At 40.9% G+C, this 15,424-nt stretch overlaps 1 protein-coding gene across 3 annotated transcripts in view; it reads right to left on the bottom strand.

The window, feature by feature from the left end:
* fig4a (FIG4 phosphoinositide 5-phosphatase a) overlaps positions 1-15,424 on the bottom strand; it is a 133,569-nt gene that overhangs the window by 66,477 nt on the left and 51,668 nt on the right. For 2 of the 3 annotated variants that reach the window (XM_068027266.1, XM_068027260.1), the window contains exons 9-13: positions 7,787-7,887; positions 7,445-7,607; positions 6,114-6,211; positions 2,562-2,695; positions 135-251 (exon numbers count right to left, since the gene is read on the bottom strand). In XM_068027266.1, coding sequence (XP_067883367.1) covers positions 135-251; positions 2,562-2,695; positions 6,114-6,211; positions 7,445-7,607; positions 7,787-7,887 — 613 coding nt within the window. The remainder of the gene's footprint in view (positions 1-134; positions 252-2,561; positions 2,696-6,113; positions 6,212-7,444; positions 7,608-7,786; positions 7,888-15,424) is intronic. The other variant, XM_068027272.1, reaches the window with a different exon arrangement.

The following is a 15,424-nucleotide window of genomic DNA, read 5'->3' as shown; positions in this document are numbered from 1 at the left end:
TTTTTCAGCCGGCGCAGACACTATGGGCTAAATGGCCTCTTTCTGTGCCGTAAGTTTTCTATGGTTCTATCTTATTTGGCTTGCGGGTATTGAAGAGCCACCAACTATTCAATTCACTTTGCATTCAGTCTTACCTCTTGCCTGGTCGTAAGGTGTTACAATAAAAATCAGGCTGATTTACAAAGAATCCTGTTTTTTTTACAACGTCTTCTGCAATTATGTTCAGTCGATCCAAGACATTGCACAATTTACTAAAAACAAACAGATGAGTTAGCTTTTGAAAATTGTGTTTACACATCTATAAAATAGTAGCACAAAAATATTTATACATTCAAGGATGGAGAATGTGTAATTTTATAATTTTTCCTCATTGGGAAGATTGAAGATAGTATGGCAAAAAATAATATTACTTCTCCGACAGTCTCCAGTATGGAAGCTGAGCTCAGTCATCCACATACAGGACCATTTCTGTAGAATTAAATTTTTTATTAATGTGACTTTAGATAGAAGGAATAATGTTACTTTAGTTTGCTGTGGTTGAGACAAAGTGCCTCTGTCTTGGTGCAGGAAAATATAAAATAATTTGTGGGGAGACCAGAAGCACAATTCCCAGAGTGACATAGTTGCTTGTATTATTAAGCTAATTGTAACTGGAGATGGCTTGCTGCATGGGGATGCTGATACATGCCAGTTATCACTTTTAAAAAAAATTCATTCATGGGATGTGGGCGACGCTGGCCAGGCCAGCATTTATTGCCCATCCCTAATTGCCCTTGAGAAGGTGGTGGTGAGCTGCCTTCTTGAACCGCTGCAGTCCATGTGGGGTAGGTACACCCACAGTGCTGTTAGGAAGGGAGTTCCAGGATTTTGACCCAGCGACAGTGAAGGAACGGCGATATAGTTCCAAGTCAGGATGGTGTGTGACTTGGAGGGGAACTTACAGGTGGTGGTGTTCCCATGTATTTGCTGTCCTTGTCCTTCTAGTTGGTAGAGCTCGCGGGTTTGGAAGGTGCTGTCGAAGGAGCCTTGGTGCATTGCTGCAGTGCATCTTGTAGATGGTACACACTGCTGCCACTGTGCGTCGGTGGTGGAGGGAGTGAGTGGGCCGCTTTGTCCTGGATGGTGTCGAGCTTCTTGAGTGTTGTTGGAGCTGCACCCATCCAGGCAAGTGGAGAGTATTCCATCACACTCCTGACTTGTGCCTTGTAGATTGTGGACAGGCTTTGGGGAGTCAGGAGGTGAGTTACTCGCCTCAGGATTCCTAGCCTCTGACCTGCTCTTGTAGCCACGGTATTTATATGGCTACTCCAGTTCAGTTTTCGGTCAATGGTAGCCCCTAGGATGTTGATAGTGGGGGATTCAGCGATGGTAAAAGGAAGACAGCTGCCTCAAGTTTAACAACTGTAGTAGAAGATCTTGGTGGTGATTATTGCTTACGTACCAATTTGGCAGAGACACAGTTAAGATTTTGGAAAGACCTATGAAGATTTTGAATCGCTTTACTATTGCGCATCAAATATCATACTATTAGATATTTGCCATGTGTTTTCTCCTTCTGTGTAACTATCTGGTTTGAAAATAAATTCAACTTTTTATCTAATGAACTGAAATAGTTTTAGTCTGCAATGTGTTTAATGTGATGTTTTCAGTCATCTGATAGATAAAGGCCATATTGAGAATACCACATAAATTCTAACGAGCAATTCATCACAATGAAGGTTAATTGTTAAGATCTTTTAAAAGTTCAAAGCATAGAACTCATTAATGGCCAATAGCAACAGGACTAACTGAAGATCATAACCTTCAGAGAGATGACTTCCATTGTAATTATATGTGATCAATTTAAAGTTATACAGCTGGCAGAGCAAAATATTAGGGTACAACTTAGCCTATTTATTATGAGTTCTCTTTCAGCACCTATTCTAAACATAGAGCTGCATTTTAGTGAATGCTTGTGCTCTACTGGAAAATAGAAGATTTTTCACTTTTTGGGACCTAATGCTGTTGCAAAACGTTACCTAATGAGGTGCAGCATGAGAGATTTGGTGTAAAAGGCCCTCTATTCTAATCAACCATGTATTTTAAGTTAAGGTCGTAAGAGATTCTCACACAGCAACAATGTGAACCTTCCTTACCAAGCATCCTAAATGCCTCTCTGAGTAGGGCTATTAAAGTGGCAGAGACAGGAAGAGGTAATGTTCACCTTGGTGTAGGTTAAGTTCAAATACAGAATTCAAAGACTGCATCACCAAAAACCTCCATCAAGTCAATTCCAAGAAAATGTTCTAGATAAAACTCAATTAAAATGTGTAAAGAATATTACATTAGTACAAAGAAGTAAATGATACTTGCAAACTATAAGCATTACATAATGGCATATTAAATTGCATGTATTTAAGGGAATAACTGTAGTTATTCTGAAAAGATTTTATTCAAAAGCAGAAGTTTCCAAGAGCTTAAGCAGTGAGACAAAACAGTTTGATCAGGAACTCAGTGACCTGAACTGTATTTAAAACCAATTTTGTAGGATCTCCAAATCAGAAATATATTAAACATTTTACCTTTTTGTGTATTTAGCCATGTCCCACGCAATATAGTGAATGCCATATTCCGGGGGTAGAAACTGGTTCAGATACGTAATGGCAGAAAACAGTGCTTCACTCAAAATCCTCTCATGTTTTCTTTTCTCACGTTTCTAATAAAAAAAGGCACCTTGAAAATTACAATACTTTGATTTGTTACCTAACTATTCAAATGTTTATGAGCATTTAGAAAATCAGTGCTGTAGGAAATTTAAAAATAAACCTTAATGTTTTAAAATTATTTGCATGTAAAGGATTCTTTTTTAAATTACATGATCAGTAAAAGATCTGTGATTCAGATAATCATGCAATTTTGTGGCCTCTAATGGCTGATCAGAAGCTTTAATTTTTTCCATTAAAAACACCATAAAATAGGGGCAAGAGAGATAACTTTGTGTCTCATATTTGACCCTAGTGATTGCATGAAAAAATTGGAGAAGTTACACTGAGCTAACCAATAAGCATGCTCCAATTTTCCCACAGCTTAATGCATGATCCAGCAATCCTGATTCATCATAATTAACTTTGTAGCTGATCTTCTCCATGGGATTGCATGTCTGTCTGTCTCTCTCTCCTATTTTAACTGCACACAACATTAAATGATATAGCACATTTCCCTGTAAGTATGAGTGACAAGTCACATGGGCTTTGAGGATTACAACTCTTCCAGCAGCATTGTCAGCTATGTCGGTTCCTCAGCAATTCAACTCAGGTTCTTTTCCTAAAAGGATGAGCTCACATTATCCCCTGTACAAGTGTTAACGCAGGTTTTGAAAAATAAGCAGCTGTAATGTGAAAATTCACCAATAGGTTAAAAAAAGGAAAGTGAGTTTATTCAGTTAAGTACTTTACTGAGTTACCCAATTAACCTTTCTTTCCAAAGCACTGAAAGAGTTTTGTTCTGTTGGAAATATTTATATTGACTAAAATATTATTTGATTTTTTTCCTTACGAACTAACAGAGTCTACTAGAAGCTTCATCTCATTATGTGAGGACTGGAGAGCATAGCGCTTCTCAGTCACACAATAAATCTTCATCTACTGACTACTCAACTGTCTTGATTTTTTTCCCCCTGTCCTGTAAACTGCTACCCACCCTCTACAGTTATAGTTACCCTATTAGCATCCACATCACTCCATAATATTAATGCTACTACCCCATTTATCTTAATAAGGCTATCTTTTCTATACTCTAGCTCCTGACCATCTTTTGTTCACTTTCATGTTTCTATGATACCAGTAATGCCAAATATTTTCATTTGCAGTAAGTACTTCAAATTCTAACATTTTGCTAATAATGTGCCATGCATTAACAAAATATAGCAGTTCATTCCCTCAACAATTTCTTAACTTGTTTACAGTACATAATGCATTCCTTTTTTGCCAAGAACATTCCCTCCCAGGTGGTCAACTACAACTATTATATGCCCCTGTTTATCAAAGCATTAACCTCTTGCTGAGAAAATTTTATATTTCACTCTGGTTACATAAAAATAAACCTTCTTGTATACCCTCTTTCAACCTAGGAGAAAACACAATTATCTACAAAGTCAACCTTTTCTTTTATGTATTACCTCAATTAATAGCTAACATGGTCAACTGATGTTGTATAACAAGTGCGATAGAGTACTCTCCACTTGCCTGGATGAGTTCAGCTCCATCAACACACAAGAAGCTCGACAGCATCCAGGACAAAGCAGCCTGCTTGATTGGCACCCTAGCCACATTCTTAAACACCTTCAAAGTGTAAGTACACCAGTGGTGTGGTTCAAGAAGGCAGCTCACCACCACCCTCTCCAGGGCAACTAGGGATGGGCAACAAATGCTGACGTTGCCAGATGCCCACATCCCATGAACGAATAAAAAAAATTACACAGGATTGTGACAGTGTTGGCAAGAAATAACAATGACACAGTTCAGAAAATATTTTACAAAGTAAGTTAACTGTTAATCAACGCACAATTGATTCCTTTTCCTTTCTCCTTCCCACAACACCACAGATATAGATACAGCTAGTAGATAGTGCTAGCTATATGAGACTGTAATATATGCCAATATATTTGATAGTAACACAGAAAATTCATGGCACAGAAAAATGCCATTAAGCCCATCATGTCTGTGCCAGCTGAAAAAAGCTATCCAGCCTAATCCCACTTTCCAGCTCTTGGTCTGTAGCCCTGCAGGTTATGGCAATTCAAGTGCATAAACAAAGTATTTATTTATTATTTATTTTTTTAACCATGTGCTAGTCTTAAACTTGTTTTTCAATTTTTTGCTTTCGGGCACAGCTGTTCATTATTCTGCCATAAGCACTCTCTCTGGACAAATGCTTTGACTTTACTACAATTATGTAGCACTCCATTTGCCTTTTGCTCCATGACATCTCTGTCATTTAATCTCTCCTGCCCTCCGTCCCATCACAGACCTTCCCCTTTGTTCTTCTTCTGCACTCCCCCGCCACCCCCCCCACTTCACTTGCTCACAGACTGTTACATTTCTAACCTTTGCCAGTTCTGATGAAAGGGCACAGACCTGAAATATTAATTCTGTTTCTCTCTCCACAGATGCTGCCAGACCTGTCGAGCATTTCGGGCACTTTGTTTTCATTTCAGAGTTCCAGCATCTGCAGTATTTTGCTCTTATATTAGCATGGCTAAGTCTTTTTTTAAAAATACAAATCAGGGTTTCTGCCTCTACCACCATGATATGGCAAAATCATCCAACTGCTAATCAGCAATATACTGATCACTGGGGACCTTTTCTATTCATTATTTTCATTAATAATCTAGATGTAGAAGTTGGGGAACGAGAGTTAGGACTGTAGAGAATGCTAAACCACTACAAAGAGGTCTAGATGTGCTGGGGAATTGAGCCTATGAAACTTAGAAAAGTCTAGCATTAGGCTCGTGGGAAGGTCAAGTACTAAACATGCATCCAACATATAGGGGGGAAAATAGTGAAAGGAGATCTTGATGCTTCAGTGCATTAATCTGTAAAGGCTGTTAATGCCTTGAAGTTATGGCAACAGTCTGTTTTCCTTGAAGAGGAGGTTGAGATTTGATAGAGGTATTCAAAGTCATGAGGGGTCTGGACAGAGCAGATCAGGAAAAACGGTTCCTATTGGCGGAAGGTTCGAGAACCAAAGGGTGCAGATGTGAGGTAAATGGCAAAGGAAGCAATGGCGACATGAGGCAAAGCTTTTTCATCCAGCGAGTGGCTGGGATCTGAAATGCACTGCCTGACAGTGTGGTGGAGGGGTTCAATCGAGGCATCGAGGTTATCTAAAAAGAAGAATGTGCAGGGCTACGGGGAGAAGGCAGGGGAGTGGCACTAGGTAAATTGCTCCTTTGGAAAGCCAGTGCAGCCACAACAGGCCAAATGGCCTCCTTCTGTGTTGTAACAATTCTTGATTCTGTGAAGTATCTGAAGGAGGAGAGAAATTGGGACATGGAAAAAGGGGGAAGTTAGAGAACTGATGTCGATTGTTAGTTACGTCAATATGGTATTTTGCAAAATCAATGACAAACTTACCTTAACCAGATTCAGGATAATAATAGGAGAGCCAAACCTTTGAAACATCTGGTCAAAGTGAAGAGCTGCCACATGGGCAAATGGGTCTGCCTGGTCTACTGTAAAAGGACAGAATAAAACAAATTTGAATTTTGGTGAACAGGAAGAAAGAATAAAACTTGAATACAAGAAAATTGTTCTATTATATACCTTCTACATATAAACAGGAACTCTGGTCATCCACAAGGGAAAATTGTCTAAGGACATCATCCCTTGAAGAACTCTGCAACATGCATTAGTGAGGCAATGGTCACATACTCTCCTGAATATAAGGAGATAGCATGGAGATCCCAAATATAAGTTGGAGTACTAAAAGTATCAAAAACAGTGATCCATCAAAAAATTAGATAAACAAAAGAGTAGAAGGCCAGGTAAGAGCTTGAATTAGAGAGAATGAGAAAGGTAATAGAACATTCATTCTGCATGCACCAAAAAAAATGCAGAAGGTGCCAGATGAGCCCTGAAAATTTACGACTTCACACCAAAGTGCACATCAAGACTGCAAGCTGCTCCAGATAGCAGCTTTATGGATAGGACCAAGCCCAACCTTGAGATTGTGTCCAAAAAAGAGCCCTTTGCATGAAAATGATGAGTTTTGAAGTTTGGGAAAACACAAGTCAGTTGATGTTTCTGATGTAAATCCTTTCTCAGAAGGATTTATACCTGAAACATCAACTGACTCATTTTTTGATAGATGCTGCCTGATCTGTTTAACATCTGCAGTGTTTCCTGTTTTTGTTTCAGATTTCCAGCATATGTAATACTTTGCTTTTTGAGTTTTGAAGTTTCTCCTACTGGAAATAAAATGCTTTCTTTAGCATTGAAAGTAGTCAAAGTAAAAACTTGAAACCTACTGCAGCAAACTCTAATTGCTAGAATCCTTTTCATTTGATCTGGCTTTCAAAGAACCATACTATATTTTTGGAAACTATGGATGTTGTTGTGACATATCTGACCATCTTTCAGAGTCAGGTTGGGCTATTCCATACGGGACCAAATACTTAACTGTCCTCAGAAAAGTCAGCCTGTGAATCAGGAAGATTATAGACTTAAAGTCGGGTGGATCTCATGAGCCAATATCCTCGAATTTTCTACCTAATAACTTTGTGGGAGCACAATCAACACAAAAACTGCAGTGGTTCATAAAGCCCACAAATCAGTGCCATTTGAGATGGGGAATAAATGCAACCTTGCCAGCATCTCTCATATGCTGAAATTAAAAAAAAAAAGGGGAAAATTTAAAATGTTGTGTTTAGCTAAATGAGATATTTATAGAATCCTTCAACACTTACATGTAATAGGTGGCTTGGGCATCATAGTTGAAATATCCTGAGACCAGTAGAGTGGAACGGAACCTCGAACCTGTACATAGGAAGAATAACTTCCAGCAGAAAATGACATCACAGAAGCATCATGAATTATCTGTTCAGTCTCTACTTCATTGGCCACATCTCCCTGGGAAAGTGAAAAATATAATCAGTTGCACACTATTCATACAACTTTAATTTTTTTATTCATTCATGGGATGTGGGCAGTGCTGGCAAGAATAGCATTTATTGCTCATCTCTAAATGTTTTATTTGCATTCAAAATCTTTAATATGAACATAGGTTTTTGTGACTTGTGTGTACATACCTCATAGTTTGCACCTCTCTTCAGGAAACGTGTTCCGGCAAACTTACAGGATCTTCTGGCTATCAAACTAACATAAACTGGTCGACCATAGATCAGCAGTTCTGACGGTAAAGTTAAGGTAAGTTGAGCAGAAAAAAATTTAATTTTGCGTTATCTATTATCACAAAAAATCTTGCACAGGGCACAAACCTTCTGTTCACAAGCCTTACTCCCTGCTGTCACAATTTTTGATTATGTTTTTATGTCAGCATTTGCCACTGCAAACTGTTGTGGCCTGGAACGAGAGGGCTGTCCTGTGAGGAGAGATTAAGCAGAATGGGCTTATATTGGAGGCTCAGTTGTTCAGTATATTCAAGCCAGAGACAGACTGAGTTTTGGACACTGAGGAAATCAAGAGATAGGGCAGGAAAGTAGATTTGAGGTAGATCAGTCATAGAGTCATACAGCATAGAAACAGGCCCTTCGGCCCACCGCGTCCATGCCGACCATAATGCCTATCTATACTAATCCCACCTGCCTGCATTAATTCCATATCCCTCTATGCCTTGCTCATTCAAGTACCTGTTCAGATGCCTCTTAAATGTCGCTACTGTTCCTGCCTCCACCACCTCCTCAGGCAGCTCATTCCAGATACCCACATGATCTCGCTGAATGGTGTGGCAGACTCAAGGGGCCGTATTGCCTACTCCTATTTCTTACGCTAACATTATGCTGGCTGGGTAACTCTTGTGGAGTGAGTTTCTGAAGTTTCTTTTCTAGTTCTATCTCCATCTTACATGCGACCTGGGAAACATGATCAGCAATTTACTAGTGTATTATTAAAAATCTTGTTCCTGCATGAACACAGTTTTGTGGTGTTTGGTGTTTCTTCCACCAATCACACTGTAGATCCAGAAACCAGTCAACCAACCAAATTCCACAGACATTACCCTTCAACCAATCAGATCAAACCTCATCGATAGCATGGGCTGAAATTTTGTTCCAGAGTCAGAAACCTGACACCCAGAACATTTCCGGATCCCGACCCTGCGCAGCGCAAGTAATATTTTCAAATACAAAGGGACTAATTGGCCTGGGGTTGAGTTTGGCACCCAATTAGAGGCGCCAGGTGCGGCCTGGATGTGGGATCTGGAAACTGCAGGCGATTTTAAAAGGCAAACAGCAGCCTTGATTGGGCTTGCCTTTGCCTAAAAGTACGGAGCAACAGGGAGCTCAGAGAGCCAACACAGGAATAGGCATGCATCCCGAGTCGGCACGACGATGTTCTGATGCCCCCCTTGAGACATTTATGGATGCAGTGGCAGACAGGACAGATATTCTCTTCCCAGCGTCCAGAAGGCAGAATCCCCCCAAAGACACCAAGAGGGCATGGTTGGAGGTCAACAGCTGGGTACTCACCAGAAAACGTGGGTTCAGTGCAGGAAGAGATTTAATGACCTGATCAGGTCTGGTAAGGAGAGTGGCATCTAGGTGCTAGGTCACCAACTATGTAAACACCAGCATGCATACAAGCTGACCTCACAGAATATCCATAGTTCTCTCTCACAGTCAGATCAAGTGTCCAGTCACATCACTGAGATGGCAACCACCCTCACATATGGGGCACTATTCAGAAGGGGACATCACCATTGGGCGCATCAGCTCAAGTGTATGCTATGTAGGAAGAAAGAAGACAGAACAGCATACTCAGGAATAATTTTCCCCTCATTCTGCAGAAGAGAACCCACAATGCTCAGGAAATGGCCAGAATGGATGGCAGCGTGGCCCAACTCTATACTCTTGACGTCGAAGGAGCAGGTGGCGCTGGAGATCGCCAGGGTTTCCACGAGTCAGACGGTGGAGGATGGCGAGACAGGAGGCCTTGAACAACAGGGTCATTTGATTTCTCTACCTTGAGGTGAAGGGCATGGAGGAGACTCCTGCCCAATACGTGCTGTGGCTCTCCAACCGTTATCACCTAAGGGGATAGTTGTGTGGGCGCAATTGATGAGCAGGAGGAGTTTGCATTTCCATTTTCTTGTGTTTCCCACAGGCAGAGGGGGAGCAGAGTGCATAAGCACTATTGGCGCCATCGTCCTCAGCAGGGGGACACTTACCGGAACTAGGACCGTCACATCATACCTTGGTACCTTCCACCAGCGCAGACATACTCACCTTGGTTGGGCCCGGAGTATCGCAGAATGGGGAGCATTGGGTGAATCTCACATCACATGTGTGCAGGAGGAGGAGGGCGAGGCAGAGTCAGCTGTGGGCAGTCCCCTTGGAGGATGGAGAACAGACACAGTGATCCTTTGCTGGGTGAAGATGCTGGGCCTCGGGTGTCACTGACAAATGGGAACTTAGCTGCCTCTGGTTCCCAAGGAAGACCCTTCTTGGATGTGACACCCGAGGCCTTGAGGAGCCATGAGCAGGCAAGGGACGTGTCTGTGCAGGGTAGTGCTCTGTTACGACTCAGGAATTTGATCGCATGAACTCCTCCATTGAGGGATTGGGCAACCTATTGGAAAGCCGTATGCAGTACCACTCAGTGGGTGCAGGAGCAGCATGCTGTTATGTACAGAAAGCGTGAGACTCTCTGTAGCATAGATTGCTCAGTGTTGCTGAAGGCGCAGAGGTGCTCAAGAGCGGATGCCAGCTGCGTCCCAGTCGGTGGCCTCATCCAGCATCCAAGGGCTCCAGGAAAGGGCTGAGACAGTTGAAGTGGCAGATGAAGGGACAACCCTTCAGGGGACACCAGTGTCAAGCTTCGACCTATGACCCACTCCAACTCAGGAGCCGTGTGCCAAGGCCCTGTGACAGAAGCAGCCCCTGCAATGACACAGGCACGGCAGCCTGTAACTGGTTGTCACATGACTCAAGTTAAAAATAGAACAGAAACCCTGGTAACAGGGGTCAGTGGGGCACCACTTGATTGGACAAGCCCAGGGAGCAGCAGAGCGCACCTGAGAGGGCAGAAAAACCTGCAAGCTTTTGGTTGTAGGGTCAGAGTGTGTTTTACCTTCTGCAGTGAGCGGCTGATAAAGTTAGCCCGCTGCTGAAGAAGTGAAGGAAGGAGAAAAGACCACAACCCAGATCGTTTTCCAGCACCTCTAAAAGACCCCGAGAAGTCTACTGTGTCAATTTATCTTGTCTCCTATCTTTGAAGAAAGCCTGCTAAAATTAATTCTCAATGCCACCTGTAAAGAACTGTCCTAAAAGATCCCAGTGACCTGTCTAAGTGTACTCGGAGACTAGACTGTGCCAGTTTTGGAACAACATATCTCATCTGCTGTTTTCTTCAAAAATGCGCAAGTAATCAACCCAAGTGTTTTATTTTGTCTGTAACAGAACTCTAAATTTAAAAAATCCCTTTTATTTTTCCAGTTAACCAGTGCATGTGTGTGTGTGTGTGTCAGGGGCTAAGGTAAAAGGGGGGCTTTAATCTGTGTGTTTATGCTTTATTTCATTACTAGTTAAGACTTGTTCTAGAATAAACTGATAATTTTGTTGTTCATTAAAGAAACCTGTTTAGTGTGTTCTATTCTGGGAAAAATAGAGTACATGATTGACTATATTAGTAAGTGAGAAAATTTAAAATACATGTTGTGACCTGTGGAGAGGTAGGACTAGAATAAACAGTGCACTCCTCCCACCTCGGTCGTAACATCATCAAGACAAGTTCCTGACCCATCTTACTATATAGCTCAAAGTGAAACAATCACAAAGAAATGTTTCCCCATTCTACCTTAGAGTAATTTCAATCTTTCCTCTTCGCCCAACACCCTCATGCACACTCAATAACTTCAACCCTAGTACTTCTTCAATGCCAATGCACGGACAGCAGGCCAAAACCATAAACTCTACCATAACTCCATCTCTTTCTCTAGTACCCGATCCAAATACTCCAGACCTATTTGCTCCCCCAGAAACACTCTGCTCAGTTCGGCTCCATCTGTTTCCTTTTCTCCACATACTGCAGCACTAATCTCAGGAAGAAAGTAACAGAGATGCAAAGAAAAATGAAAATAATAGGCATAAGGAAGAAAACAGACAGAGGGAGAATAATACAACAAGAAGCTGAGAAAGGGGCAAGAGCAGCAGAGAAAAATAAAATGGGGAAAAAAGACAGAAAGGGACAGTAATTACATCACAAGCAGCACCAGCAAACCCATGCAAACTCAGAACAGCAAGTCTGAAGTCCACCATGATAGCCAACTCTCTAGAGATAACTGCAAGACTTTGAAGAAGAAAGCAACAATATCAAATCAGTACAGGCACCATATATGAACACAAGAACCTCTAATCTGCATGCACATATACAAGTATATGGGAGAACAAATTTTCATTATATAATGCAAAAAAATGTATGCATGAATTACATAACAATTGTAGATTTTATAAGAAACAACAAGACATTCATGATGCTTCTTCAGAGTGTTGATTACACATCAGCATGGTTTACTTTACAGCAATTATATAATGAAATGCATGACAAAATTGCCCAGCTAATAACGCTTCGATTCAAAATGGTGATCCTGTAAAGCATGAGGGAAATAGATTAGGCTAAGTCTTGAAAACCAAAAATGAATTTCCTTCAGGGATGTGGAAAACAAATCACAAAACTTCAAATGTTTTCATATATGACAGCTAATTTAAGGCGGGGTATTTGGAAGTATTCTCACTTTTTATTCCAAGTTGTCATCTAACAAACAGAAGTTAAACAACAAAAAAAAGACATAAAAGTAAACAGCAGGAAACATTATGACCCTGGCTGAAATCCAATCAAACATCTCTGGTCAATCTGGTACAATACAGTTGTGTCCAGGGACTCAATAGGCAATAATAGTTCCTTTACTGAAAGATATCTAATGCATCCGAGCTCTAACCAGTAGCTGCTTAAATCAGAAAAAGACCTACACTAAGAATAAAAAGTGAGAATACAAAGGACAAAGATCACCTGTAAAAAATTGGAGCAGATTTTGGATTACAGAAGAGATAGCAGAAAAAGAGCTCCGGAGGAAGCATAAGGAAAGGTTTTGCAACTAATGATTAAGGTTTCTTGTTAACTAAGAAATGGCATCCATGAACTGTTGCAGTGCCTGTAGCTCAAATGTAAATCAATGCCTACAAAAACTTAAATATGAAGCACAGCAATTACTACAGTAGAAGCAGAGTGCAGTGTTGGTAGGAAAAAACCATCATTTAGGCATCCCTAAACACCTAGGAACTTCTGGCTCCTTTCCTGACACCTGTATGGAGGCGGGTGGCTGGGGGGGGTGGGGAGTGGTGGTTGTACCAGAAGGCAAAGCCAAATTGTTACGTGCCATCAGAGATTCAGCTGCATGGTAAAGATTTTTCTGTTAGCTAGTGATGTTGACATCTGGTGGCACAACAGTCAACACTTCCATGCCCTTACATCAAAGTAAATTAGAATTGTATTTATACCAATACAATATTGTGAATGCAAACTGTAAAAGTGGCAGCAAAGGAAAAAGCACTCACTGCTTTGGACATAGCTTCACAGTGGCAAACATATTTCACAGTGGTAACCATATTTTAAAACAGTATTATTGATTGCAAGTATGGAATAAAAGGACAATTGACTCATTAAGTCCACCCTCCCCCACCATAGAAAAACTACCTAAGGTACACATGTTTTGCACAAAAGAAAAACAGGACATCATTCAGTGACCTTAACAGCAAACAATAAGAAAGAAATGAAAAACTCCCATTTAGTTAGCACCTTACACTTCCCCAGGATGTCCCAAAGTACTTCATAGCCAATTACTTTCTTTCCGTAAACCAACTTTACCTCAATATTGCATTGAGATAGTTATGTGCTAAAGTTCTGGTATGGGGCTTAACTTCAAGACTCAAGACAAAAGTGTTACGACTGGGCCAGGCTGATTCAAACATTAGAGACATCAAAGATATCAGAGAAATAAACAACATACAGTTAGTTGAACCAGCGGGAGAAAATGTAAAGACGAGAAGATGAAAACCTGTAGACTGGCACTGCGGTCTGGCAAAGAGGTCTAGATTTTCTTAAATTTATTCTTGGATGTGTGTGTCGCTGACAAGACCGGCATTTATTACCTGTCACCAGTTGCTGAGAAGGTGATGCTGAGCTGCCTTCTTGAACTGCAATAGTCTGTGTGGATTCTTTGCAGCAGTTTGATACACCTGAGTGGCTTGCTAATCATCTTCAGAGCAACATACTGAAGTGGGACTGGAGTCACATATAGATCAGACTAGGTAAAGATGAAAGATTTGCTTTCCGAAAAAAAAGCACAGTGAAGCAGTTGGGTTTCTATTGCAATCAACAGCTTCAGGTTGCTTTTACTGATACCAGTTTTTTATTTTAGGATTTTTAAAACTGAATTCAAAATTCTCAAACTGCCCTGGCAGGATTTGAATTCATGTTCTCGGGATTATTAGTTTAGGCCTGACCTTATACTGACCTGCTTAGTTTATACAGTAGCTCTGCTGGAGAGTTCCCATGGCTACATAAAGAATCTAATGGCATTCAGGTGTATAGATGCAGGTGGTCAGTAAAACTGAAGCATTTGATTTCTTCTAGTCTTCATCTGCAGCTTCGGTGGGGGTAATTTTAAACTTATTCGTTGAGTGGGAAACCGCCCTTGCCTCAACTCATCTGCTCTTGAAACATGCATTCATGCTTTTGTTACCTCTAGACTAGACTATTTCAATGCTCTCCTGGCCAGTTTCTCATTGTCCATCCTACATAAACCTGAACTGATCCAAAACTCTGCTGCCCAAATCCTAACACCAGATCCTGTTCACCCATCACTCTTGTGCCCAATGACCTACATTGGCTCCCAATTTGGCAACACCTCTATTTTAAAATTCTTATGCTCATTTTCAAATCCTTCCATGGACTTGCCTCTCCCTTTTCTGTAACCTCCTTCAGGCCTATAACCCCGAGATCTCTACCCTCCCCAATTCTGGCCTCTTGTGCAGGCCCGATTTTAATTGGTGGCCATGTCTTCAGCTGCCTCGGCCCAAAGTATGAGAATTCCCTCCCTAAACCTCAACACCTCTCTCTTTCCTCCTTTAAGATGCTGCTCAAAACCCACTTCTTTGGCTAGGATTTTGATTACCTGTCCCAATATCTCCCTATGTGGCTCAGTGTCAAAGTTTGTTGATAATGCTCCTGTGAAGTGCCTTGGGATGTTTTACTATGTTAAAGATGCTATAAAAATGCAAATTATTTTAAAGACGCTAAGATAGCATTAAATTCTTTTGATAGACATCGATGCTGTCAATGGAGGCACATAAATGTCTGAAGTTAATTTAAAATAGGTTTACAACTATATTATCCATATCTACAAAATCCTGGTAGATTTGAGGCAGGACTTTAATCGAATGCTGTGAACCTTCCCAGATTGTTTTTTTAAATTTCAAAATGATTTTTTTGACCTTTCTCACTATCCAAGGCATTTCAAAGATTGAGATAGTTTTAAATTCACAGCAAAATAGAACATTGATGCTAGTGCCCCAAGCTGTATATATTTGAAATGCCATCTTACCAAAGAATTATACAGATTGCAAATAACTAACCTGAAGAGAGCATGCGGAAGAGTGTGAGTGTTACTTACATTTATTGATTCTCAGGATATCCAAGAGCAATGTCCCAAA

This window comes from Heterodontus francisci, chromosome 3 (assembly GCF_036365525.1).
Source record: "Heterodontus francisci isolate sHetFra1 chromosome 3, sHetFra1.hap1, whole genome shotgun sequence".
Taxonomy (NCBI): domain Eukaryota; kingdom Metazoa; phylum Chordata; class Chondrichthyes; order Heterodontiformes; family Heterodontidae; genus Heterodontus; species Heterodontus francisci.
Note: the sequence above shows the minus strand (reverse complement) of the source record. Positions and strands in the feature narration are given on the sequence as shown.